Here is a 25,667-nt window from a genome sequence, read left to right on the forward strand (position 1 = left end):
GAGAGAGAGAGAGGGTAAAAGGATTAAGTTTTTGATCTTTAGGTTTATGCTTTTGGGGTGTAATGGAGGCTGTAATTGAGGGAAAACCGTAACAAGGGCTATTTTAGTCATTTCGGTCACAATTAGGGTTTTAGCTGAAATGTGGGTCAACCTTGTCTGCTCCACATCAGCGCATGACGTCATGTTTAATGCGAGATTCAAATTTTGGTCGAGATTGATGTTGTTTTGAAAGTTTAGGGATGAACTGATTAAAAAAAAAGATGAGGTATCAGACTGATTTTAGACCTAAAGTTAAAGGGAGTAAACTGAAATTTTTCCTATATATATTGGTTTTCTAAGAAGGAACCTTCTATTTCCAAACCTTCTACTGAAGCTGATCAACCTCCGGCTGCACTGCCTCTGAGATATTTTGGTCGGGACATTTTCTACAAGACATGGATGTTTCACTTCCTGGCTTAAGACTTGGGACCGTCGATTAAGTATGGAGCTAATAGCGCCTATGATCCAGTTTGAGAGTGAAAAGCTTGAACTACTGACTGCATTGGTCCACAATGACTGAATTCGGATTCTTTCTTTTTGCACTCCAACAGAATAAGTCTGTGGCAAAGAATAGACATACTCTACTTGATTACTGTATCTCAAATTAAGAGGAAGTGATTCTCCAGTACAGCTCTTAAAGCTGAGCCCATCTAACTGCCTTGATGTGTACGAAACTCCATGAACCAATCGCTGTAGAGTAATTTCTAGATCCACATAGATCGTTTGCTACCTGCACATTATCTTGCGCTGGAGCAGTCATCAGCTTTGAAATCTTCCCGCTATCCAACCATAGATCTTGTTTGCAGTAACCTCCTCTAGTCCATAGTAGCTTTTCAGAAATTCATCAATTACTATCAGTACCAACCAAACTCCATCCAATATCTTTAGATATCCCTCGAGCCTTCATTTTCTCTCTAAGCTCACTCACACTGTCCCAATTCCCGGCAGCTGCCAAATTATTAGAGAATGAAACATATGCCCCTGGTCGACTGTCATGATTCAGCTTAAAAAGTTCATTGGAAGCTATCCTTGCCATCTCAATATCACCATGTACTGTACTTGAACTAAGAAGAGCTGCCCAAACATCAGAATTGGGCTGCATAGGCATCCCCTTTGCAAACTCCCATGCTTGACGCAAACGTCCAGCACGTCCCAAGAGATCAACCATACAAGCATAATGCTCCATTGTTGGTTTTATTGAGTAGTCTCTCTTCATGCTTTCGAAGATCTCAAGGCCCTTATCAACCAGCCCAGCATGTCCGCAAGCTGAGAGAGCACTGAGGAATGTGACAAAATTGGGTTTGATTTGGTATTCTTTCTGCATTACACTGAAAAGCTCAAGTGCTTCATCAGAATATCCATTCTTCCCATAACCATCAATCATCGAAGTCCATGAAAACACATTTCTTTGAGGCATGTGGTCAAAAATTCTACGTCCATCCTCAACTCTTCCACATTTCGAGTACATGTCTAGAAGGGCACTTCCCATTTTTATATCCACGAATAAGTTGGTCTTCATAAGCTGACATTGCACTTGTTGGCCAATGTCAAATGCTGCCAGCGCCGAGCATGCCCCGATAAGACTAGCAAATGTAGAGATAGTGGGTTGGAAATTCAACCGCTGCATATCAATGTAAACCTCAATTGACTTCTTAGCAGATCCAACTGATTTGCTGTAACCTTCAATCATTGCATTAAACACCACAACATCCTTCTCAACCGTTTTCCGGAATATATCTTCAGCATCTTCCCCTGATCCTTGACTCATGTACCCTGAAATCATCGATGTTGAACACACGATGTTCTTATCCAACATCATGTCAAACACACACCTCGCATATCCAACTCGCCCATTCTTAATATAAGACGCAACAAGCGCGGTATAAAGCACATCATCACCCTCTACATCCGACTTAATTATCTGGGCATGCACCATTCTCCCCAAACTCGGTGGCAATGCAACATTACCATTACAGGTGGAGGCTTTCAAAATCATCGAAAAGGTGTACCCATCAGGCCTCTCCCCAGATAAAACCAGCTGCCGAACCAAACTCAGCGACTCCTCTACTTGGCCGTGTTTGAGATTCCCACTGATCAAGTAATTATAAGACGAAAGAGTTCTCGCAGGCAATTCATCGAACATCTGGCGTGCGTATTTGAGTGACCCACATTTGAGGTGTAGGATGAGGAGCTTGATGGAGACATTGTTATTGGGTCGGAACCCGGATTTGAGAATGTGGGCATGGATCTTTTGGCCTGGGTAAGGGTTTTCTGAGTTGATGTAACTCTGCAGAGCAGAGGATAGAACAGTGGCGTCTGGGAGAGGTGGGTGGGATTGTATTGGCGGGAAAATCTGATTTGGTGGGAGAGGGGGTTTGTGGGTTTGGGGAGATAACAATGTGGCTAGTCGTCCAACTTTCATTTTCGGCCTTTAGCTCAAGGCTCAAATAAGGAAGGCACTGCAATCTGAGATTTCTAGTTTTGGTTTATGGAGTTTCAGATCATGCCTAATCATGAAGCTCCTGTAAAAAAACCCATCAATATTTATCTCTCAGTAAAACATGATTTTTACTCTGTCTCTTTGTGTTACCCATGAGTAACAATGAATAATTTACAGATTTACTGTTGAGACTTGAGAGTACATTTTATAAACAAATATTTTACGCATGAGTAACCATCAATCATTTACAGATTTACTGTTAGTACATTTTGTATTTTTTCCTTCTTTAAAAATTCGACCTTGGTTAGCACTATTTTAATTTATTGTTGTCATTACCTGGAGGCTTTCGATATCGTTATCTTTAGACATGTCTATCGTGAAGTAAATGGTATTATGAATCATCTTGTACACCTTGGTACATCATTGTTTTAAGATAAACTTTGGGTTGATGAGACTCTTGATATTATTCAGGATGTTCTTGTACAAGATATACCTTGTTTTGCTTAGTATATCAATAGAGAACCTAGGAGGAGTTGAAATACAAACAAGAGCCTCTAATTCCACTGCTGCCTGCAGATATATTAGCATCCCTGACATGAGTCTTCTTGCAACATGCATAACAACTTAAGTAGAAGCCTTCTTCTTCTTTGTATCGGACTTGCTTTCCTACCTTTCTTGGTTATCATCTTTTTTGGCTCAGCCTCGGACCCCTCAAGATTTACATGCTCCAGTCCTTTCCCAGCGTCACCGTCGCTTCAAATTTTGTTCTTTTTCTGCTCTCCTCCAAATCCAGCCTTTTGCACATCGCTTCCTACTACTATAATCATTCAAAGGCTGACACACTTGCTTTGATAGATTCACCCAGCTGTAGGGAAGTTTCACCCAAATCATTCTAGACTGTCCTTTTCCGATCATAAATCTCCCATATATATGCTTTACCATTCAAAGCACATAATGCACAATACTTGCATCATGGATGATGATGTTCTGGTAAACAGCAACATATACACGAGCAGGATTATGCAAAAGCTATCTGTTACTCGATGCTTATATAACAAGTCACCTTTTACCAATGTTGCACTCTCATTACATGATTCAGTTGACAAAGCAATGTAAACCCAACTCCACAAATAAATGTACGCCCATCTCTTATCTCCTGCAAAAGTATAATTTCTTCTGCAACAATGTGATTATGGTTCAGCTGTCAAGTTTGTTTATGCAATCAATTTGGAATTTTGACCCTCGTTTCCAATTTGATTATATCATGTAAACTATTGAGTTTGAATGACAATTTCATTACCAAAAGAACAAAGTCTAATCATAGTTTACATTACATGGTATGAGTATTTTCTTCTAGATAGATAATGTAAGTAGCGTAACTCAAATCAACTTCTTCTTTTGGAAAAATCGCTTCAAGTGCCATAACTGAAGACTTGAAACTGCAATGCAGACGCCCAATGACATTATGCTAAACCACGCCACCCTGGTGTTTGTCTTTTCACTGACAGTCCTCATCTCCGCTTCTCTGATTATATGCAAAACCAAGTGTATATATATTACAGCCTAAAGAATACAAAAGAGTGAAGTGCATTCTTATAAGGAATGTAAAGCTTACCTGCTCTTGAGAAAGAGTAGATTTTCATGAATGGCTTCCACTGCTCCTTCAAGTTTCCGCAGCTCAAGCTCAAGACCCTATATGTAGGAAGATTCTTAGGAACATGTTTTATCAAGGATGATAGTACGAAGAAAAGTACAAACGGCAATTCTAGTTGGGACACAAGGATAGCAACTGTAAAATGCACCAAGTGAGCACTGTGTAGCAATTATGCCTTCAACGAACCAACCTTTAACGTCCTTGAATGCATCTAAACTATTAACCATGAATCTAAGAATGTGCCAGGACTTCGCTGGTGGAATCCTTAGAAATTTTATCCTTTATTATCCAAACTACTAATTCATGTTGGGTTTCCAGCCCATGTGTTTTTCCTAAGATGTTTCGTCTTAGAGTATGGTGTTCCAATAAGGAAAGTAAATCCTTATTGATGATGGTGTACCTGTAATCTTGTTGATTACAGAGAAGGAAGGAGGCATTATTGCCTACCACTAATAGGAATAGGATTTCCTGTTTGGTGAAGAGATCTGATATCCTTATGGCTATATAAGGAGAGGTTCAGTTCTAGGTTTTGTATCACAGAGACAAAGAGCAAAGTGTGTTCCATTCTCGGTTAGAGGGTGAGAGAGGGCAGAGAGGAGAGAGATAGGAAGAGAAGTGAGAGTCCTTGTTTTCTTATTCTTTCTGGTGTACCCATTATTAATATAGTGGAAGTGTTTTCTGCCGGTGGATGTAGGCAAAGGTTTTGCTGAACCACCTTAAATCTGTGTTATTTGTGTCTTATCTCTGTGGTTGTTTCTCTTGGTTTGCTGTGTTCTTTTGGGGTTCCTTGACATACATAATTGGCCGATATCTCAACAATTCAAACATAGACCTTATTGCATCACCAATATATACAAAATTATCACGATGATGTTCATACTTGAGATCTAAATCAATCAAATTTACACTTTCTCAATTATTTCAATTAAAATAGCTAGCATTATTGTCAGAAAAGGGAAAATGCAATGCCTCTTTCATATAACAAATCCGCAGGTATTTAAAGACTTCTATAAAGCTATAATTAACTCTAATACCAATCCACCACTCCACTAGTCTAAATTTAGAGTTAAGACTCACTTGATCAACTCCATATCAGAATCAGTAATGAGGGCTGAGATTCACAGTTGATAAATTAATATCGAAACCGGTAATGACCAAAGCAAAATTAGCAGATGCATAAATTCATTTCGACAACCATTCCAATTTTAACAATCTTCAAAGTAGTTCTCAGTGCATTCATTATGGAAATTAGGAATCTCATCATAAATAAAAGCACTTAAAATGAACAAAAGTTAGTAGATAGATAATACGTATGATGTGTATCAAATAGCTGACCTCGATCTTCTCTTTTCTCGCTACTGAATCCCAATCCTTAGCTCCAATTCCAGTTTTCCAGTCAAGGTTGACACTTACCGAACCGCCTCCAGGATTGTGACCATCAATCCAAAAACATGCCAGGTAGTTACCAGCCTCATGAGTGGTGAAGGCAAACTGACCATGTGTTGCATTCTCCCTGAGGTGAAGATTATTACCATAAGGTGACGTCACCTGAAGAACAACAACTACATAAAGGTTACAAGAATATTAAACGAAATCTAAGTTGACAACAGTTATAAAGACCAAAAAGATCTAAATATGTACATAGAATCCTTGAATGTTATTAATTCATCTCTAAAATTTTCATTTTCACTTACCCATTAGTTGTGGGAGCTATAATTTGCAGTCCTCAAGGGACATTGTGCAACACTACTTATTTTCTATAACTTATTAACTTTTCCTGAGTTTCTTTTCAGTAATGCTCAGCTACAGATTTCAGAAATGTGGTAGTAATGCTAAGCTACAGAATTTGGAAATGTGGTATGTTGGATGAAGGATTTTTTATTCAGATTTTGATATTATGGTGGATGAAGGATGACTGCTAAGTTGGTCATTGCAAATAAGTGAGGAATATGGAGCTCTTAAGCACAAAGAGTTGCTGGGTTCAGTGGTTGCAACAGCAGTGAGATGGGTAAATAGAATGGAGGGTTCATCACATAGACAGTGAGGACGGGGTCAGTGTCGTCATATTTGAATTAAAAACTTCAGAAGAATATAAATAGAAAATAAAGAGGGGTGATTCATGAAATTTAATGAATGCCAGAAACGGCTCCCTTAAATTTTACTACTGCAATTTAGTGGATCTATCCACAAGTAGCAAACAGTCTACAAGTCAATTAACTTAACATAACAGAAATTTGGCACTAAGCCACTTACGTGCCTCATCAAAAATCAGGTAATACAAGGTTTAAACGCTATTTAAATCATTGATGTAACTAGAATACCCGTACCCTCACACCCATCGCAAACTGAAATTATGATTACTTTGCCAAAACGAATTCCACAAAAAGCTAAGCTTAATTTGTAATTTTACAAAAGAAATGAGTCAATCAGAGTACATACAAACAATCCTATTCCCTTGATAAACCACATACAATTTTAAGAAACATCAAACATGCGGAAAATTCATAGGCTAACTGCATCACCACGTTTAAGTTGCAACATAACAAAGTAAAATATGAGAACACCAACAAATGAGCCTCAAAATCAAACAAAGCTCTCCGTCTGAAACTTTAAAAAGTTGGCTTACTAGTTATGGAGCAGGACTGGAAAATGCATCAAATTCTACTTCGACTTATGTCCAATGTTGCCTCATGACCCTGCGCTATCTACGAGCACTATGTTTGGATAGCCAGATGCTCATTTGATCCCAATTGCTCAAATTAATCACTAATCAGAGAGGTTTGGTGAGCAGTGCATTTGCGTAACTGGAGATGGCACCCCATCTTTTGTTTTATCCACTAATTGCTTATACTATGCGTCACAGAACTTTCAGCAATGTTACCCACTATATAATTCAGCTTATTTGGGTTCTGGATGACCTATGGCTGTGCTGGGGACATGAGTGTGTGAAGTGCGCACACACTGGAACACAGCAAATGACCATGCCTAAGATTAACAAATCCCCACTGATGGGGGAATGGTCGGATTGTATAAAAATTATAGTCAGTGTGTCACTAATCCAGATAGAGTCGATCCTGCAGACAAAGTTGCAGATCAAACAAGTTCCATCGCAACTGATTAGAAATGCATTTTCCACTACAGGCTCTTGATGACATAATGCATCTACACAGATGCAATTGGATAGCTTTCGACACCGATAATAATCTGAGCAAACTCATCAGTCATGTAAAGATAACAAGCATAACATCTAAATCATATCTATTTATCACAAACAAAAGCAGAGATCCGAGTATAAACCAAGATCCGGTGCAAGCCAAAGCCTAAGATAGATTGATATATTTTGTTCTCGATTTCGAGATGGAATCCAAACAAGAGGGAAACAGATCAAACCTTGGCGGAGATGGTGGGGGAGTGGGAGTGGTCGTCGGAGATAACGACGTAATCGGCCAAAACGACGACGTTGTTCTGGATTTCTTCGGAGACGCACTTGGTGCCAGTGGAGGGTAGAGTCAGCCAAATCGATTGACCCGGCCGTAACAAAACCAGGAATAGGAGGATCGACAACCAGCTGCATGCACTCCTCATCTTTCCCAATTCTCTTCTCTCTCAGTCGCTTTGCGTTTCGTTTTCGAAAACCAGGTTACCAAGTCACGCACCAAGTACTTGTCAACCCAAATCTAAATTCTCAATAAATAATTAAACTATGAATTAAATTTATTTTACCCTCTTGTAGTTTGTAGTTAATTTCATTCTCCGTCTTTTAATTTTGAAAATTTACTTTCTTAATTTACTAATTTTCATCAATCATGTCCATTTGTTAAGATTCGACCAATTTGGAGTTTTAGACGTTAAATGCTAGCATGAAATCTTAGAAAATAGGTCGTAAAATGTGTTTTTTGTCGTTAAATAAATGTTTTAGCCCTTAAAATTAGTCATAATATCAAAATTAATGTTCAAATTTGATAGAATCTTAACAAATGGGCCAAGCTAATGAAAAATTAAGAGGTAATTTCATTTTACCCCCATCAACTTTAGGTCGATTATCATGTTAGTCTTTCTTTCAATTTCATCAAAAACACCTCTCGACTCCCAATTTTCATCAGCTGTGTCCAAACCTCCGTTCTCTATCTAATTCCTCTATTAAGTGATGACGTGACATCAAAAATAAAGTCAAATTCTGAAAAAATAATATTTCTGACCATTTTTCGCCTATATCAATACACATCTCCGTTCTCATCACAACTTCCTAAGCTTAGTGATTTTGGTGGAATTGAATGCAATTTGTCTATTTTGCCCATTTTCTGTGGCCCAGCGACTTCAAATTTCGTTTTCTTCTTAATGCAAATCATCACATAACGAGGGAATTGGATAAAAAATAAATGTTTGGACACCGTTGATGAAAATTGGAAGTCAAAGGTGTTTTTGATGAAACTGAAAGAAAATAGACTAACATGATGATCGACTTAAAGTTGATGACGGTAAATTGAAATTAATCCTTAAATAAATGTTTTAGCCCTTAAAATAAGTCATAATGTCAAAATTAACGTTCAAATTTGACAAAATCTTAACAAATGGGCCAAGCTTATGGAAATTTAAAAAATTAAGAGGGTAAATTTTTAAACTAAGAGAACGGGGACTAAAATGAAATGAAGTTAACCCCAAACCTCAGTAGGGTAAAATGAATTTAATCCTTAAATTAAATGTTTTTTTGTTAAAAAAAAAAACAAATATAGAAGTTGAGTAAGTTATCCTTTTGAGTACGGTCATACATGATTAATTAAGTTTCAAAATTTTGATTTTAACCAATAAGATAACCAAGATCTAAAACCCAAGAACTCAAAAGTCAAAACATCTCACAGAGTATCCAAAGCGGCACTTGTCTGGTGGCGTCTCCGACATCCACTTGTCATTGTTCGGATGCTGTCGAATGGGAGATGTGATAGGAGCAAAAAGTGCTATGATATTAATGCATTGCTTACCTTATTTAGCTATATAATTACTTTAACATTGACATTATTAACTTAGTTTTTGTTTTCAGGTTCCTCCTGGAGTCACGCACTACAGAATACAAAGCACATACACACTGAGATAGAAGAAGAAGCCGGCTGGAGTAGAGGAGGAACGCTGGGTTTGTCCAAAATCGAAGTCGGCGCAAGAAGAAGAGATTAGATCACTCTAGAGACAAAGGAGAACGCGACGACTAATTTTCGATCTGAGAACAACAACAACATCAACCGCAAAGTCCAATCCTAGACTGAAGCAGGACTTGCACTGGCTCAGATAGAGGTCTGCGGCATGGATATGAAGGAGAATGAGATGATGAAGGATAGGGTTTGGAAATTGGGATAGTTGAAATTGGGATCTATTGAAGAGAAACGCGGAAGCAAAACTAGGATATAGAAGAACAAAAGCCACAAGGTCATAGATCGTGGCCATGGGCTCTAATACCATGATAGGATTCATGGATTATTGTAAATGAAAGAGCAGAGCATAAAGTAAAAACGCAGTAGAGGCAAAATGACTACATCTTGTATTCTCAGTGATGGTGAACAATGTGCAAAGCATGGTATATAGGTAGGGTTGAATAGTAAATCTCCTAATTACCCTTACATGGTTAACACATATCGCTGCAATCTCATTCTCCAACTCATTCAAACCATCCTTAACTATTAAGTTAATAATATGGCAAGCACATCATAAATGCAAATATTCCCCATCAAACATCAAAGTCTTGTAGCCCCTCAACATTCTCTTCATGTATTGCACTGTCACATCATTAGTAGATGCATTGTCGACAGTGATGGTAAAGACTTTTGAGATCTCTCATTACCTCAAACATTGCTCCACAGCTCTTTCAATATCCTCACTTTTATAACTGACAATTGGACAAATGTTTATGATTCTTTTGTGCAATTTCAAATCAACGTCCATAAAATAAACTGTAAGAACCATGTGATTGATGTTTTGTATCGATGTCCAAGTGTCTGTGGTGATCGATGTCCTAGTGTCTGCTGCCTTCAAGCCACTCAACAAAAGCGCCTTCTCATGATTGAACTTATCCAACACACCCTTGGCAACCTACTTTCTATTTAATATTCGTCACTCCGGTTCTAATTCATAGCAAAATTCCTTAAAACCCTCCTCCACAAACGTATAGGGTAATTCATCCTTAATTATCATCATTATGCATTTATCATCACACCTCTTTCGGTTATACTTATGATATGTTCTTGCTCCACTCACATTATCTACGGATAGCTTGGACTGTTTGGGATCGAAATCAGCAAGTTTGGGATGCAACAAGTGTTCCACACATCTCTTGTTTATATGTTTACATGAGACCACATTGAGCTTGTCCCATTCCTCTTAACTGCACACAACACTTCCTCACCACAAATGTTGCAGGTGCACCACTCTGGATCGATTTCATATGAGTTTGGGAACTTACATCTAGTAAAGTATGCCCAAAGAGGATTTTTTTTGTTGGTTGGTTCTTTTCTTTTCTACCCACAAGAAGATTGAGGTTGTGAGCTTTGTGTTTGTGGTTGAGGTTCAGGTTCAGGTTCAGGTTGAGATTGAGGTTGAGATTAAGGTTCAGGGAAAGGTTGAGTATGCAGTTGCCTCTGCATTTACGGTTGATTGAATAGATGGAGATGAGGTACTGGTCTGACTACTTTGAATTTGTGACACTGCTGTATCCACTATGAAGTATGAACAAACAAAGAAAAAAAAGGATTCAACTCCAAGCTCATAATTAACGTACAAGAACAAATCAACAAATCAAAACGAAATTAAAGAATAGAGAGAGATGAAATGGACTCAGACCTTGTCTAGCTTATACCCCTTATCTAGCCGCTTGCCTAGTTTATGCACCCTTACCAATTGCGCTGCCACTCATCCTAACCCTTTGGCGACCCATCTGCTTCGAATCAGAGACTCAGAGAGACTAAGAGAGATGAGTAGAGAGAATCAGAAAGATGCGATGATCTCGTCAACTCGGAACGAATCAAAGGAATCAAAGGATGAGAGAATGAGAATTAGAGAGATGCGGATTGAGAGAGGATGAGAGAATCAGAGAGATGCAGACTGAGAGAGAATTTCAATTTGGGATTTAGGGTTTGGGTGAGAGTGAGATAATCAGATTGAGAATGAGACTGAGAGATTGAGAGAGAATGAGAGTAGAGATCGTATTAAGGTTTAGATTAGACAGTTAGGATATTCATTTTTCTTTCAATCGACGGCTAAGATTAGATGATTTTATTTTTAAAAAAAATATTATTAAAAAGTCCGACGGTACGGTATACCGTAATTATACAAAATTCAAAACAATGTATCGTATTGTACATAGTATGTGGTACAGTACTACCGTACCGAGATGTCAGTTACCGATTCCGATAGTTCGGTTGGTTTGTCTGTTGGCTCAGTTTTCTCGGAAAAAAACGTCAGCCCTACTCATTTTCATATGGAGCTAATTGGGCGACCTTGGCATCACTAGAGATTAACTGCTCATTCTTCTTGATGAGGGATGCTTTCAGCTCATTCACCATGACCTCAACCTCCCCCAACCAGGACCTCACCAAGCCCATGTCCCTCTCGGACCATTTCAGCCATATGGCCAGATCCATGTGTCCTTAGACTCCAGCAACCCCTTTAAATGCTCATCTACCTTGCCGGTGGTGGCATACATCAGGACAGTGGCCTACATCAAAACCATTCCAAGGTCAATAGTACACAAAATAAAAGGAATCAGAACACATAAGGCAAACCACTACCTGGGTCAGTTTCTTCTTCGCCTCCCGAACACTGACAAGAGGATCCTTATGCTCAAGGACATGCACGTCTTGGCAACGATGCCTCATGTCATAGGCCATCTGCCTCAGGTAAGGCCTGGCCTCCCCAGAGTCCTCTAAGGCCAAAGCCACTTCAGCCATACACTTCAGCCCGTGATGTGTAATGATATTAAAATATGTGTGTCAGTACACACACACACACGTATCTTGTCATTGAAGTTGTGTGTAAATTTTGTTTAATCATGATGTATATTGATTTTGAAATATCCGTGCACTGCTAATATTTCCTCCATGTTATTTTGGTATTTCCAGGATTCTAGCAACAACTTCAAGCACTGATGGAAACTGATGGAAACCCTCAACACAATAGAGCCTCCTTATGTACGGTGTGTTAAGCCAAACTCATTGAATCGATCATAGAAATTTTAGAATATGAGCATCTTCTATCAATTACGCTATGGAGTTAGTACAAAAAAAAATACTTGGACTGATGGACATACTTACGGATACCAAAGTGCATAAATAATATTTATTAAGGTTTCACTTTGAAAATTTGTTTGGTGGTTTGTAAAAGCCTACGCTTTCATGCTTAGTGGAACGAACAAAAAGAAAAATAAATGAAATGTTGGTTTTTTCATGCTAACTCAGGGAGATGGGAGAATAATTTTGGGTTGTTTATTTTGTGTGTTTCTTCATTGAATGTGTTGGTATGTTTATTCTTTACAATAATATGTTTGTGACTTGTGTCAAAATACAGTTTTTAGTTGGTCCTTTGTAAAGCCTTTCTGACCGTCTTGTCGGAAGGGGAGATGAGCTGGACTTGATTCCCTTTAAAGCCGGCGACCTCAGTCGACACCCAAGCGGAATCGCGGACCTCGACCCAAACCTTGGAGTCCATCCGAAGACTCATGGCTGGTTCCCGGCGAGGGCAGAACGAGAAAGAAAGAAATCGAGTGCCAAAGAAAAAGAAAAAGACAAAAAGGGATAGTGGAGAGAGAGAAAGAGAGAAGGGAATTGAGGATTTTGGTTTTAAGGGGTGAAATATCTGGCTTCTTCTCAAAAATTCATTTTCTTCTTTGAAAATACAAAAAGATATTTTCTCATTAACTTTGACTTCAACAAAAAAAAAAAAAAAAAAAAAAGAAAGAGACTAGAGTGTTGAGTAAAACCCTAAACGAGAGACACTCATCCAGGACCACCCATGGTGGGAGAAGTAAAAATTTTCTCGAAAATTTTTATCTTTCCCCGTTATGTCGGAAATGTATATCATTTTCATTACGTATTTGTGCATATGTTGATCCACATAATATTTAATAATTAATCTACTTCTTCACTGCTTCTGTAGTTCACTTATCACACATATTACTTTTAGGATAAGAACTGTGATTATGTTGTGGTAGAATATTGCAATCTTTTGCATGTCTTCCTCGTAATGCATATTCGTTGCTAACTTTTTCTGCTCACTACGTGAAGAATCTTCAAGATCATCATACAAGTTTTCTTATGTAGCCAGTAGATTTAAGGTATGTTTTAAATTTATGTATGTTTCCTTATTTGATATTCATTGGATGTATCTACATAAAAGTATATGTTAACACAGTGAAAGAATTTAAATAAGAGAATTTTAGGGGCAGAAAAAACCGAAAAAAATGATGGTTTGGAATCGGTTTGGAAGAAGGAAGATATCTGATGCAAGCAAGATATAGATCTGATGCAAAAGTCCAAACAACTAATGACTTTTTAAACCGCACCGAACTGACAAAACCGAAACTGGTTAAAACCGCACTGAACTGACACCAAGAAACCGAAATTGAATAAGACCGGGACTATCAGTTTCGAAAGGCGCACAAACCGAGAAGTGCGGTGTCGATTTACGGTTCTGTGCATCGAAAAAACCAATTAAATAGAACTGAACCGAATCGACATGTAATCATTTAATTATTAATATTGAATTCTACATTAAGTGTCATGTTCTTATTGGTTATGAGTTACATATGGTAGGCTTCCACACACATAATTATGGTTTCTAAGTGGTTAAGTCTAACTTAATTCCCTCCCATATAGTCTTCCTTTTTGTTATATAGTATGATGTTGAAGGCATCTAATGAATGATGTATAAACTTTAGTTTTCCGTTTCCTTTCAATTACTTGTTTGAACCCATCAGAGTAACTTATTAACTTATTTGAAGTATTAATAGTTTACTAATTTGATATTTTTATTTTTTATGTTATTTGGTTAAATGCGAAAAATATTACGGATAGTAGGTTTTTTAACCAAAACCAAACTGATGTTAGGTTAACTGACGAGAGCGGGTTTTATATATTTTAATCGGTTTCGATTTTTTGAAAGTAATCGGTTTCGATTTTTGTTTAGTAATTAAAATCTGAACTGTTGAGACCGAATCTACAATGTATGCAAATTGTTTGGAATTTTGCACAGATTGATTACATTCTGTCCAGCATTAGCCATTTGGCCATATACGCTTCCCTCACGTGATATTATGCCAAAAATTCTACGCCCATAAAGTTCTACTATATAATAATTACTATATAATGAATGATTCTCATCTTACCCCAATCACTTTCTCTCTTCTCTTTACACACAACAAGGCACACTATTCCCTCTCTAACCTACCAAGCTAGCTAGATCTGCTAACAATGGAAGATCTGATCGCCCAGTTCGGTTTCCTCTCCAACCATGCCCTGCAGGACAAAACCTTCGACCCCTCCACCATTGAAGACCTGATGAAGTTGTTCGAGATCGAAGCCTACAAGTCATGGGCAGCAATGGAACTGGAGCAGCAACAGGAGGTGGAAGAAGCGGAGGCTTCCTTGCAAGAAGCTGAGGACTACATGGACTCGGTGATGGAGAGCGCCATGGATGAGTTCAGACGCTTCGAGGAGGAAATGGAGAGGATGTCCAAACATGAACACGACACCCTTGTCAAGACTGCTGAGAGTGCAAGGAAGATGGGCAAGTTCATGGAGAATGCAGCCTCTCTTGCTTCCAAGAAGTATATTGAAGCTGCACTCAACTCTGCTACTGCTTCAATGAAATCCGCTTGGAAGGGAATTTCGACCAACAAGGTTCATCCTTCTTAGTTAGCAAGAAAACTAAAAAGCCTATCATGCTGGTTGCTATGATCAAATTAGGATTGTACTACTACCTATAATTTGCCTAATGTGCATGTTTTATAAACTGGGTTTTGGCATCAGCGTGGAATCCCAAGAATTGGCATGCTGAAAGTTCAGGCCCTTGAGTAAGGATCATTATCTTCTTCAACATATATATATTACATTTGGGAATGAGATCTGTGTCTGTTTTGATTATTCTTTAGGTGCTTGCTGATTTTGGGGTCACTAATTAATTGAAAGGACAAAAATGAGTACAAGAATGATGACTATGATACTGATCGAAATTTTGGATCACAGATAGTATCGAGTAACCTGCGGTTGTGGTAGAGGGCAGTCTCCATTTGGGTTGGTGCTTTGCTGTTTCTAATGGGGAAAAGGGTAGAGGAAAGGGCATAGCCGTTGAAGGTGCTTATCGTTTGGTGCTGACTACTTTGTGCATCAATAATTGGGGATGCTTGATAAGAAATTATACCGTTGGCATAAATTGGCTTTTGGCCGAAAGTATTCAGTATCAACAAGTAGTAACCCTCAGAAAACAGACAACCAAACCAAGGCATTATTCATTTATAAAATCAAAATCAGGCCTCTTATAACACCAAAGGATTCATTTCGCCCTCGTGTTTTTTTTTTTTTTTTTTTCACTTTCCATTACTTCAAGTCAGTAAACCGCAAGTTTAACAGAGGCAGACCAAACGAATCGCATGAGAAGGGACTGAACATGACCGGTGAGAAGTTCTACTAATGAGACCAACAAAAGTTGAACATTCAAAATTTTTGCATTAAAACATTCAGGACACGGAGTGAACAAAATTGTGTCATCAGGGTAGACAAACAAGAATCAACATATCTATTGACTCACATATCCATAGATTCGGGTGCAGATGAACCTTCAGATTTCAGTCCTTTCTTCTTGCTTCCACCTTTCCTCTTCTTGCTTCCACATTTGTTTTTCCTTTTCTCCGGTTTTTCCTCCTCTCTCACTGGCTGTGTTCTCTCTAAGTGTTGATGAATGGCAGCTAAGGCATCCGACTGGAAGGCAGGATGATTAAGAACTGTAGTCAACTGCTTTCCTTCCTTCAATCTGATGCAAGTGGAATCCACTATTATTTCATTCAAATTCCAGAACTTGGTGAAAAGGAAAATAAATCCTGTAACAGAATTTAAAGCAAAAGAGGTGCAGAGCTTACATTAGCTTTCGCACAGATTTACAATTTCGCTTGAAATTTGATGGAGTTGGTTTTTCTTCACCCTTCAACTCTGGCAGGAACTCTGTTAGGGCAGAGAGATCATATGCTTTTAGTTTCTTCTGTCGGCTACGGGGTTTCTTCTTCTGATGAAAGATTAATAGATTTACTCATTAGCATATGTGACGTGAATGTCATCAAAAACATTAATGACTTCTCTAACTATAGTATCCATGATATAAAGAATATCAAAAGCCTGACAACATTAGTGAAAAAACAAAATGCCTTGCCAAAGTATTGCCATAACATTTAAGCAAGCCAAAGGGAACAGAATTTTAATAAGGATCCAGAAAATTTTAGAAACCACTGCAGTGCAAGCCTTGCTAAAATTTTAGTAGAAATGCATCTCTTTCACAGCCTTACAACCAACCAATCTTTCAACATTGCTGCCTAAAACTTGCCATCTTTCTTGAAGAAGCATAGGAAATTTATTTATTTATTTTGACTTCACAGCATGTGACTGAATGTCACTGGACCGACCCCATCCCTAATTCAAATTCAGTCAGGATGGTTAAGGAAAATTCTTTCAAACACATAATGCTCTAATTATGTGAAAGAGAGTTCAGTTCCTCCACCCAAGCCTTTCCAAATTTCTTAAAGGGTCGTTTTGGTGTAATTTTCAGACTCATATTTCATACCTTGGTACTTCTCTGCATCACTTGGTTCATCAAATCTACTTATGTATTATGTGTTTCTTCCTATCAACTCCCTCCGTCAGTTGTTTACGAACGTCTACTATTTCCACAATTTTTAGCTTTATTAACATTTGAATTAACAAGTCAGATGTGGAAAGAATGGTGACAATGAAAGGCAACAGAAAACAAACAAAAAAGCAACTAAACTCCTAATTAATAAACTGCCAAACTTGAGACAAAAAAACCTTACCCTAGAGCTGCATTTCAATCTAAAATAATAATAAAAAGTGTTAGAGACAAAAGGTTTCAACTCCACAAACAGAAGCCTCTAAAGTTTAACCTGGACCTCACTTTTTCAGGAACCCCAGCACATAGTCTTCAACTTTTATTCCTTTCAATCCCAAGCACCCAAATCCCATCCCTGGCAAAATGGTTCTCATGGTTCTTGAAGAATACAGATTTTCTTCTGTCCTGTATTTTGTGCTTTTGGTATAGTGCTGGTCTTTTCAAAACCATCTGCCCCACAAAGACAATCACAAGAACACACCTCTTATCCAAAAAATGATGGTTGTTTCCCCTAAAATACTTTCCCCCTACTACTACTTAATCTAACTCTTTAACAACCTGCACTGCATATCCCAACTATACAGGATTTGGCAGCTTCTGAGTCTACTCATTGCCTATGATTAAAATGAACTCTCCACAAGTATTCTTCTCCATTTCTATTAAGAATACTCATGAATGCATTGCTAAACACCGTCGAAGTTTGTGGAATCCTTTTTGTCATTACAGAATATGATATGTAGAAATAATGTTCTGTGTCTTGTTTCCCCATTTTGACTGTATTCTAAAAAGGCAATCTAATGTCATTAGTTGCATGTGCTAGGAAAAAAGAGCAAAACAAAATATTTAAAAATGGAGAAATACACGTAACAGAGAACGGAATAAAAAGCAAGGAGAGAGTGAAGCCAAGACAGGTGGCTTTTTCTCTATGGTCAGTAGGTAAAAGGAAGAAGGCCAAAGGTTGTGGAAAATACATTGGTTGTTAACAATTTTAAATGTCATATGAAATAGACCGTAACAAGCAAAATAACAATTATAGGAACAAATCCCAGATCAAATGCAACGCAACCTTTGATTTGATCAGATACTTGAGGATTAGAGGTTTGGATTTTATGAATAATTCTTTGATAATTAATGGCTGAGTTGAGTGTTGAAGAACAAGGTTAAGATTTGAGAAAAGTAAAAGGCTGAAGTTTTTGGTTGATGGGGAAACAAATCAATTGGAGACTACAAAAGGTAAAAACAGGAGATGTCTGGTAGAGAAAAAAATTACCTGTTGATCTAAAGTTATAAAAAAAAAATAAAGCAAAAGAACAAAAATAAAATACTGAACAATATACCAGAGTGACCTGGGTAGATAATTTGGACCAAATAGCATCATATATTCACATAATTTGACACAATAAATCCTTAGCTAAATCTATATTGCATCTCGTTTTCCACCAAACGCCATCCATCAAGAGCTCATCTTGCCACATATTCTCTATAAACTATTCCTTTCTTATCCAATCATCAACCTGTGCTGTGTCATGGGTTTGTTCGACCTCCATGCCTATGACCAGCCGACACTGGCATATCAATAATCCTGAATTGCTCTCTATAGCATTATATCTCATAAGAGCTCGGAATTGTCACAGAACCAAAAATGTCACACCAACCATCTTCTTTCATGTCGATTCCAACAAGACCACCGAGCAGGCACCCAACCTCTATTTTCTCTACAAGAGGAAGGCAATTCTCCTCTTCCAGTCCACGCACCCTAAATGCAATTGTGCAATGCATGAAAGACCCTTGTATCTAGGACAACTTCAATACGAGTCTCCATCAAGCATCTAACATTGTTCATGTTTCACCCATCTTAGCATCACTATTCTAACAGAAAAACATCTATCCAATTTGAATGGCTTCAGTAAAACTGTGAACTCCTGCAACTCAGACTAAACCATTTGTAATCTTCCCCATGAATCTGATACTTTTAACACTTTAAGAACTCATGTTTCTTAAGAGCCCCTTAATCTAGTATGATGTAATTTGTAATTACCTCAGTTCATCATTGCCAGGTCCACTATCGGGCTCTGTAATTCTAAGCCGATGGCTTATCTACCCAGTTCCAGAATCCATATAACTAAAAACAGGTCTCTAGGACTATTGTCTCCATGTACACATGGCATAAGCATTCTGTTTCCTTCTAGCTAAACTAAGCCAAATCTATGACTAGTTCATGGCATAGCCTTTGATTCTGGTTCTATTAATGACTTGATTTTTTATTTTATTGATCCATAAAAGAAGAAACAAGCTTCATTCAGATACAAACAAAACATAACCATACTAGCAGCAGACCAGGAGTCCCCTCCAAATTCAAACTAGAAAGGACCAGAGTAATAAAAGTTTGCAATCTTACAAATTGGAAGAAAGCCTAACCTCCTTAAGGCATCTGAAACACAAGACCACAAAGATTACCACTTAACAACTCTATCCCCGACTCATCCACATCCAAGTCTGATACTCTTCAAAGATTATTTTAGTTCATTTCCATCAAAATGATCATATCAATAGCTAAGACCCTTGATCTCAGTTTAAAAAATAGCCCTTTTACTCCTACCATGTCTCATGAGCCTGACCAAAGCAAGGTATAAAACCTACCTAGGCTTTACACCAACAATCCCTGCATCTCATATTGCCCATAGCTCAGGAGCTACTGAACAAAAAAACCATAACATGATTGACACTTTTGACACCCAATGTACCAGTATGAAGATAGACAACTATCTGGTCTTGTTTTCTAGAAGAGATCATTTCGACTTTGAAAGGTATTTTCGCTTTCCATATCATTTCAACTAGTTAAAACTTAAATGTAGTGCCCAAGTCGAAACAAAATCTGAATATGATGTGCCAAAGAAACTCCTTACAAAATCCCCAAAGTGAAGACAACTCCTCCTCCAATTCATTCAGATTCCTTCAAAACCCAGACAAACTCCTCCTCAACAATCTGCAATATATGTGTCCCATTTCTATTCTACTCCAAAATCCCAAGATAAGTGTTTTTGCTCACTTTCTCTCGTCCTCCCAAGCTCTAAACATTACATTACAACACATGATACACAATTCTTATCAAATAACAGAGAAAAGTTCTTAACTTTGTACAACAAAATAATGGGGTAGTTTTTAAATACAAAGGAAAGAGAAAGAAGTAGATGGTGTTACCTTAACAATAGTCTTCTGGGTAGTCAAGGTAGAAACTGTATCTCTAACCTCTGCAAAGGTTGAGAGAAAGGTAAGTGTATCGAATAACACAATCTGATGTGCCTCAAAGGGAAAACTGCAAGTCAAAGTATCGAGACTCACTGGCATAGAAATCGAGCTTCTTTTCGAATTTGCGGTCGGCTTTGGTCGACAAGTCTTGCCGTGAACTAGGCTTCCCCATAACTCCAATTAATCGCACCCTCGAACAACTCTCAGAGGCAGAGACCAGCTTCGCTTCCTCTCCGTCACCGCTGCAGACTCGAGAAGAGAGAGAAGAAAAACCTGATGTAAATCGAGTATTACTTTTTTTTGTTTTTGTTTTTTTTAAATAAATGACTGCGTCCGCCCTCAAGCTTTTATTAACGAAACTATCAAATGCAAGTCCTGAAATGATATTAAGAATTTATATAAACTACATGTATTCTAACAAGCATCTATTAATAAATAATATTATTTTAATAACGATTTTACTTGTTTTGCCACAATGGTAGTATAATAAAAAGATCAGTAGATATATAACACGATTAAATATCTTAATGTCTAATAACACAACTTTTTTACTATAATACCGTTAGAAATAAACCGACAATACTTAGTTTCTTTCTATTACTAAAAGGTTACGACTATTTAACCAAACAAAATAGACGTGCTGCCACCGCAGCTCCACCACTGTAGCTCTAATAGTTACTCGACCCAATAGTTACTTTCTTTTTTAGTTTACAGGAAGAAAGAAAGAAAGAATGGTGCTAGGCACGTGGCATGTGAACAGCAAAAAAAAAAAAAAATGTCTCACTAACATTACTCTACACGAATTGGTTTAATTATTTTGTTTATAAACAACAATATTTATTTTCTTAATTTTTTTTATTAAATACAGTGTTTTTAAAGAAGCAAAGCTTTGGTTTCTCACCTCTAGAAAACTTTAAAACAGTATCCCACATTTTTACCTTGACCAAAGTTTGATATCTAGAACCGTTAACTCCGTTAAAAAGACTAACGGCAGCCATTTTTATTCATAAAAATGACCAATTTACTCGTGAGTTTTTATTTTTGTTATTCATTTTATATAATAAAAAAAAATTCGTCATAACAGTACCTCATTTTTTTTCTTTATAAACTTTGGTACTTCAAGTTTTGAAAACATCATAACGGTACCTCAAGTTTTCACCCCGACCCAATTTTAGTATTTTTAGCCGTAACCTCCGATAAGGTGACTGAAGAGTGATATTGCTTTTCTAGACTAGAGCTGAAGAGAAAGATGTTTGAATTTTTTATTAAGTGAGTTTGTACAACAAATTTACTATTGAATGTTTATGATGTTATAACAAGCAACATACGAAATGAAAAAAATAAAAACTCAGGAATCTTTAGTTTTGTTTATGGATTTCATAAATTGCAAATTCATGAAAACAATAACTCATGAATCGTTGTTTTTGTTCCTAAAGTAAAAAATAAATGAAGATATGAAGAGACAAAAATTGCCTTTAAAAATTGCCACCTAGCAACCCCCGTAACGGAACTAACGGCTAAAAGTACTAAAATTAGGTCGGGGTGAAAACTTAAGGTACTGTTATGATGTTATCAAAACTTGAGGTACAAAAGTTTATAAAGAAGAAAAGATGAGGTACCGTATGACAAATTTTTTTTTTTATTATATAAAAAGAATAACAAAACAAAAACTCAAGGGTATATTGGTTATTTCATGAATAAAAATGGATGTCGTTAGTTTTTTTAACGGAGTTAACGGTTATAGATACCAAACTTTGGTCGAGATAAGAACGTGAAATACTGTTTTGAAGTTTTCTGAAGGTGAGATACCAAAGTTTTGCATCTTCTAAAAGTGAGACACTGTTTGGAACATTTTTCCAAAAAAAATGGTTGGAGTCTCATTGAACCTCTCGGGGCAGCTTTTGTTTTGAAACCTAGGTTGCGTGTTGCGACAATAAGAGGCGGCGCTGTTCCTTCGGGCATGAAGACAACTGTGGTTTGGTAAAGGCGTCGACAGGTTCTCAACGTCGACCATGCATAGCGGCGTGAGATCTCTCTGTTCGGAGATTACTCTGTTCATTGTTGGGTTTCGGTCCAACTCGTGAGGCATCAGGGTGGAGCGTCGATGACAACATGTTGGTGTTGATTTGCAACAGTGTGCGTCGGCGGTAGATTAGATTCGACCGTGCGACAACTAATTTGATCCATTTCAATGGTTCAGAGGCTTTGGATTGGCTAATCGCGTACCTTCACATCGTCCGACTCTTTAAGATGATTGTATAGGGCGGTCATTAGACTTGTAAATGGACCGGATCTTAATCTGGACCAGCTCCAAACTGTGTTTTTTAAATAGGTTTGGATCGAAAATTTGACATGTTGATCCGTTAACCCGTTCATTAAATGGATCGAATATAGATCGAGGTTGATCTGATCTATCAAGAACCCGGATCCGTTTTAAAATAATTAAATAATGTTTTATAAAATAATATTACTGATAAATATTAAATAATATAATAATTAAACGTCTAAATTGCGTCTAAAGTATGATTTGATGAAGTTGAAGGTTATTGATGGCTATGTTATTTTTATGCTCTTTGTTGAAAACATTGGAGGTCTAGTATTTTGATTATATTAGTTTATTGTTAAGGAGTATTTTGGCCATGTAATTCAACTTTTATTTTGTTATAATATTTCATTAATGTTTGAATTAAATTCAGTTTACCCCATGAGGTTTATGAGTAACTTCTTGTTAATCCCTATACTTTCAATTTCATCAGTTTACCTCTCAAACTTTTGAATTTTCCTCAACCGTGACCAATTCCTATCTTCTGTCCAAATCAGACGTTAACTGCTGATAATTTTAACATTAATTGTGGGGCTCGTATCTAGAATTAACGGTCAATTCAAACAGAATATAAGAATTTGGGCACGGCATACAAAAATTGAAGAGTTTAGGGGGTAAACTGATGAAATTAAAAGTGTAGAGACTAACATGAAGTCACTCTAAACCACAAGGGGGTAAAATGAATTTAATTCTTAATGTTTTATGAAAATTTATGATAAAATTAAGAAATTATTATTTAAAAATTGAAAATACTTATTATTATAAACGGATCGGATTAACGGGTTGAGTATTCGTTAACCCGCCGGATCCCGTATATGGATCGAGCTAATGATCCAGATCCAAAATTTCTATTATGGATCCGGATCTAGGTCGATCCGCTCCAGATCCGGTCTATTTACAGATCTAGCGGTCATCCTCTAAGAAGACAAGCTCATCAACGGTGGACAAGATTGGTGCTACGCCAAATCTCATGGAGGCGACGCTAATGTCCTAGCAAAAGACTGATGTGATGCTGGTTTGGGCCTAAATAAATGCTCATACGAGGTTGAGCAAACTTCTATAAGTTCTCTATGACATTTCTAATCGCTGGAGTTTGCACCACACTTGCGTGATTTGTACACAAGGATATTAGTTGAGTAATTTTATACAAGGGGTGAGGTTTTGTTTTTCTTGTGTAGGTTTGCTTCAAAGTAAGCTCTCATATTGTTTTCATTTGGTTTGTTGGCATAAATAAGCTATCTAGATTTTCTTGTCGATTTTCGAATGTAAGCTTTTGTAAGCCATGGCCTCTTTCTTTTTTTGGTCGTGAGCCATAGCCTCTTTCAGGTGTTTAATCTATTGAAATCAACTTATAGTAAAAATTCATATATATATTGGACAGTTACACAAGTAAATCACAAAGCCAATTGTGGATCTTCCAACATTGGGATCATCTGCATCTAAAACAGCTCGGAGTTCTAGTGGAGCTGATCTATATGCCAAAGAAATGGTTGACAGCACCAAGAACATATTGTGAAATGCAAATGCACCTAACAGCCGCATTATGATCTTTAATAGGAGGTTTCATGAACTGACAAACAGTATTGACAGAAGAGGATGGAACCCACAATGCTTCTATAATGATTCACATCAGACCATCAACTTTAATCAACTTTGCAAAATGAAGACAAGGTGTAGTACAGGCTTTACTTATACGCATGTCTGATCTTTAATAGGAGGTTGCATGAACTGACAAACAGTATTGACAGAAGAGGATGGAACCCACAATGCTTCTATAATGATTCACATCAGACCATCAACTTTAATCAACTTTGCAAAATGAAGACAAGGTGTAGTACAGGCTTTACTTATACGCACGTCAATGTTTCAAGATTTTCCTGAGCATATACCCCCTGAGAGACGAAAATTCCGTGATCAAAATACTCTATCTGCAGATCTAGATAATAATTTAGCAAACCCAAATATTTCATTCCAATTTTCTTCTGCAGAGCAATTTCATAAATTGAAAATCTGTTTCATCATTCCAAGTCATCCACATATAAAAACAAGTAGTATGTTTTTATCAAACCAGATGTTTTAATGTATAGAGAAGGATCAGCATGGAACATGTGAAGTTAAGGCTTAAGAGAGGGTAGAAAAGAGGTGAACCTTTCATTCCTGGTTCTTGGTGCCTGTTCGAGGCCTTAGAGAGAATGGACTAATTTGCACACACAGTCTGGATGATCAGTGTCTGTACAACAATGGGGTTGAGCAATGTAGACCTCTTTCCTGAAGGATGCCATGAAGAAACGCATTTTTACTTCCATTTGGTGAAGTTTCAGGCAAAATTGTGCTGCAACAGCTACAGAAAGTCATACTGTTGTGTGTCTGACCACAACTAAAAGTCTGTAGTCTCCTTATTGACAATATCTTATTTTTGACTCAATCCTTTGGCAACACCAGCCAAGCTTTATGTTTTGAATGGAACCATCTCAGTTTTCCTATATTTTGAATATCCACTAGCTATCTAACAAGATTTTGGTAAGGTGATACAGAAACCAGAGTCCAAGTTTCTTGCTGCATGAGAGCATCTTATCCTCCTGCATAGCCTTTTGCCATTCTAGGCACTTTAATGCTTGCTTGTATGTGGATGGCTTACGATCAAAGCTGTTATATGGTTGCAGCAAATGCATAAAAGACTCTTTCTATATTTGTACCATGTTTGCTTCTGATAACAATGGGATGACCATTGACAGTAACAATAAAAGAGGTAGATTGAGGAATTTGATTTGAAATAATTGCCTGAGAAGGACTTGGTGGTTGTATATCCGTGGTCCCGTGGTATATAATCCAGTTGGAGCTTGTGAGCATGAGATCAGAGTTAGGTGGCCTATTTTCAGGTCCGCTAGTGTGAATATCATATTCACTAGATGGATTTACCTGGTCTTGCAGAAAACAATCTGAAATGTAAAAGTCGGTACCCAGGATTTCATCAATTGTTAGACAGAGACCATTCAAGCTGGAATTGTTGTTGGTGTACTGATAAATGCATTTGTTGTTGATAAAACATTGTAGTTGGTTGTGGTGGGTTGGACAAGGTGATACTACTGGTT

The 25,667-nt window shown here is 37.4% G+C and overlaps 4 protein-coding genes across 4 annotated transcripts; 1 reads left to right on the top strand and 3 right to left on the bottom strand.

Annotated features, from left to right (window-relative positions):
• Positions 1 to 488: 488 nt before the first annotated feature.
• Positions 489 to 2,461, bottom strand: LOC101291732 (pentatricopeptide repeat-containing protein At1g28690, mitochondrial-like). The gene has a single exon (XM_004301470.1). The coding sequence runs from the start codon at positions 2,459 to 2,461 to the stop codon at positions 884 to 886; it is 1,578 nt and encodes a 525-aa protein (XP_004301518.1). The 3' UTR covers positions 489 to 883.
• A 686-nt stretch (positions 2,462 to 3,147) lies between these two features.
• Positions 3,148 to 7,806, bottom strand: LOC101312831 (transmembrane emp24 domain-containing protein p24delta3-like). The gene is made up of 4 exons (XM_004299896.1): positions 7,524 to 7,806; positions 5,469 to 5,681; positions 4,095 to 4,171; positions 3,148 to 4,004 (listed from the first exon to the last, which is right to left on the bottom strand). Exons 1-4 carry the CDS (start codon positions 7,716 to 7,718, stop codon positions 3,860 to 3,862), a joined length of 630 nt encoding a protein of 209 aa, XP_004299944.1. The 5' UTR covers positions 7,719 to 7,806; the 3' UTR covers positions 3,148 to 3,859.
• A 6,697-nt stretch (positions 7,807 to 14,503) lies between these two features.
• Positions 14,504 to 15,231, top strand: LOC101313119. The gene has a single exon (XM_004299897.1). It carries the CDS (start codon positions 14,582 to 14,584, stop codon positions 15,023 to 15,025), a length of 444 nt encoding a protein of 147 aa, XP_004299945.1. The 5' UTR covers positions 14,504 to 14,581; the 3' UTR covers positions 15,026 to 15,231.
• Positions 15,232 to 15,641: 410 nt separating this feature from the next.
• Positions 15,642 to 20,567, bottom strand: LOC101313414. The gene is made up of 4 exons (XM_004299898.1): positions 20,346 to 20,567; positions 20,205 to 20,254; positions 16,246 to 16,388; positions 15,642 to 16,139 (listed from the first exon to the last, which is right to left on the bottom strand). Exons 1-4 carry the CDS (start codon positions 20,422 to 20,424, stop codon positions 15,914 to 15,916), a joined length of 498 nt encoding a protein of 165 aa, XP_004299946.1. The 5' UTR covers positions 20,425 to 20,567; the 3' UTR covers positions 15,642 to 15,913.
• Positions 20,568 to 25,667: the final 5,100 nt, after the last annotated feature.

The sequence above is a fragment of the Fragaria vesca genome, linkage group LG5 (assembly GCF_000184155.1).
Source record: "Fragaria vesca subsp. vesca linkage group LG5, FraVesHawaii_1.0, whole genome shotgun sequence".
Taxonomy (NCBI): Eukaryota; Viridiplantae; Streptophyta; class Magnoliopsida; order Rosales; family Rosaceae; genus Fragaria; species Fragaria vesca.

Coding starts and splice junctions, on each gene's coding strand:
- LOC101312831 (XM_004299896.1), bottom strand. CDS start 7,718: ATGAGGAGTGCATGCAGCTGGTTGTCGATCCTCCTATTCCTGGTTTTG. Junction 5,682..7,523: donor CCCCCACCATCTCCGCCAAG/GTTTGATCTGTT, acceptor GTTGTTCTTCAG/GTGACGTCACCTTATGGTAA. Junction 4,005..4,094: donor CTACTCTTTCTCAAGAGCAG/GTAAGCTTTACA, acceptor GCATATAATCAG/AGAAGCGGAGATGAGGACTG.
- LOC101313414 (XM_004299898.1), bottom strand. CDS start 20,424: ATGGGGAAGCCTAGTTCACGGCAAGACTTGTCGACCAAAGCCGACCGC. Junction 20,255..20,345: donor GAAGCTCGATTTCTATGCCA/GTGAGTCTCGAT, acceptor CAACCTTTGCAG/AGGTTAGAGATACAGTTTCT. Junction 16,389..20,204: donor CCCAGAAGACTATTGTTAAG/GTAACACCATCT, acceptor ATCTTTCATCAG/AAGAAGAAACCCCGTAGCCG.
- LOC101291732 (XM_004301470.1), bottom strand. CDS start 2,461: ATGAAAGTTGGACGACTAGCCACATTGTTATCTCCCCAAACCCACAAA.
- LOC101313119 (XM_004299897.1), top strand. CDS start 14,582: ATGGAAGATCTGATCGCCCAGTTCGGTTTCCTCTCCAACCATGCCCTG.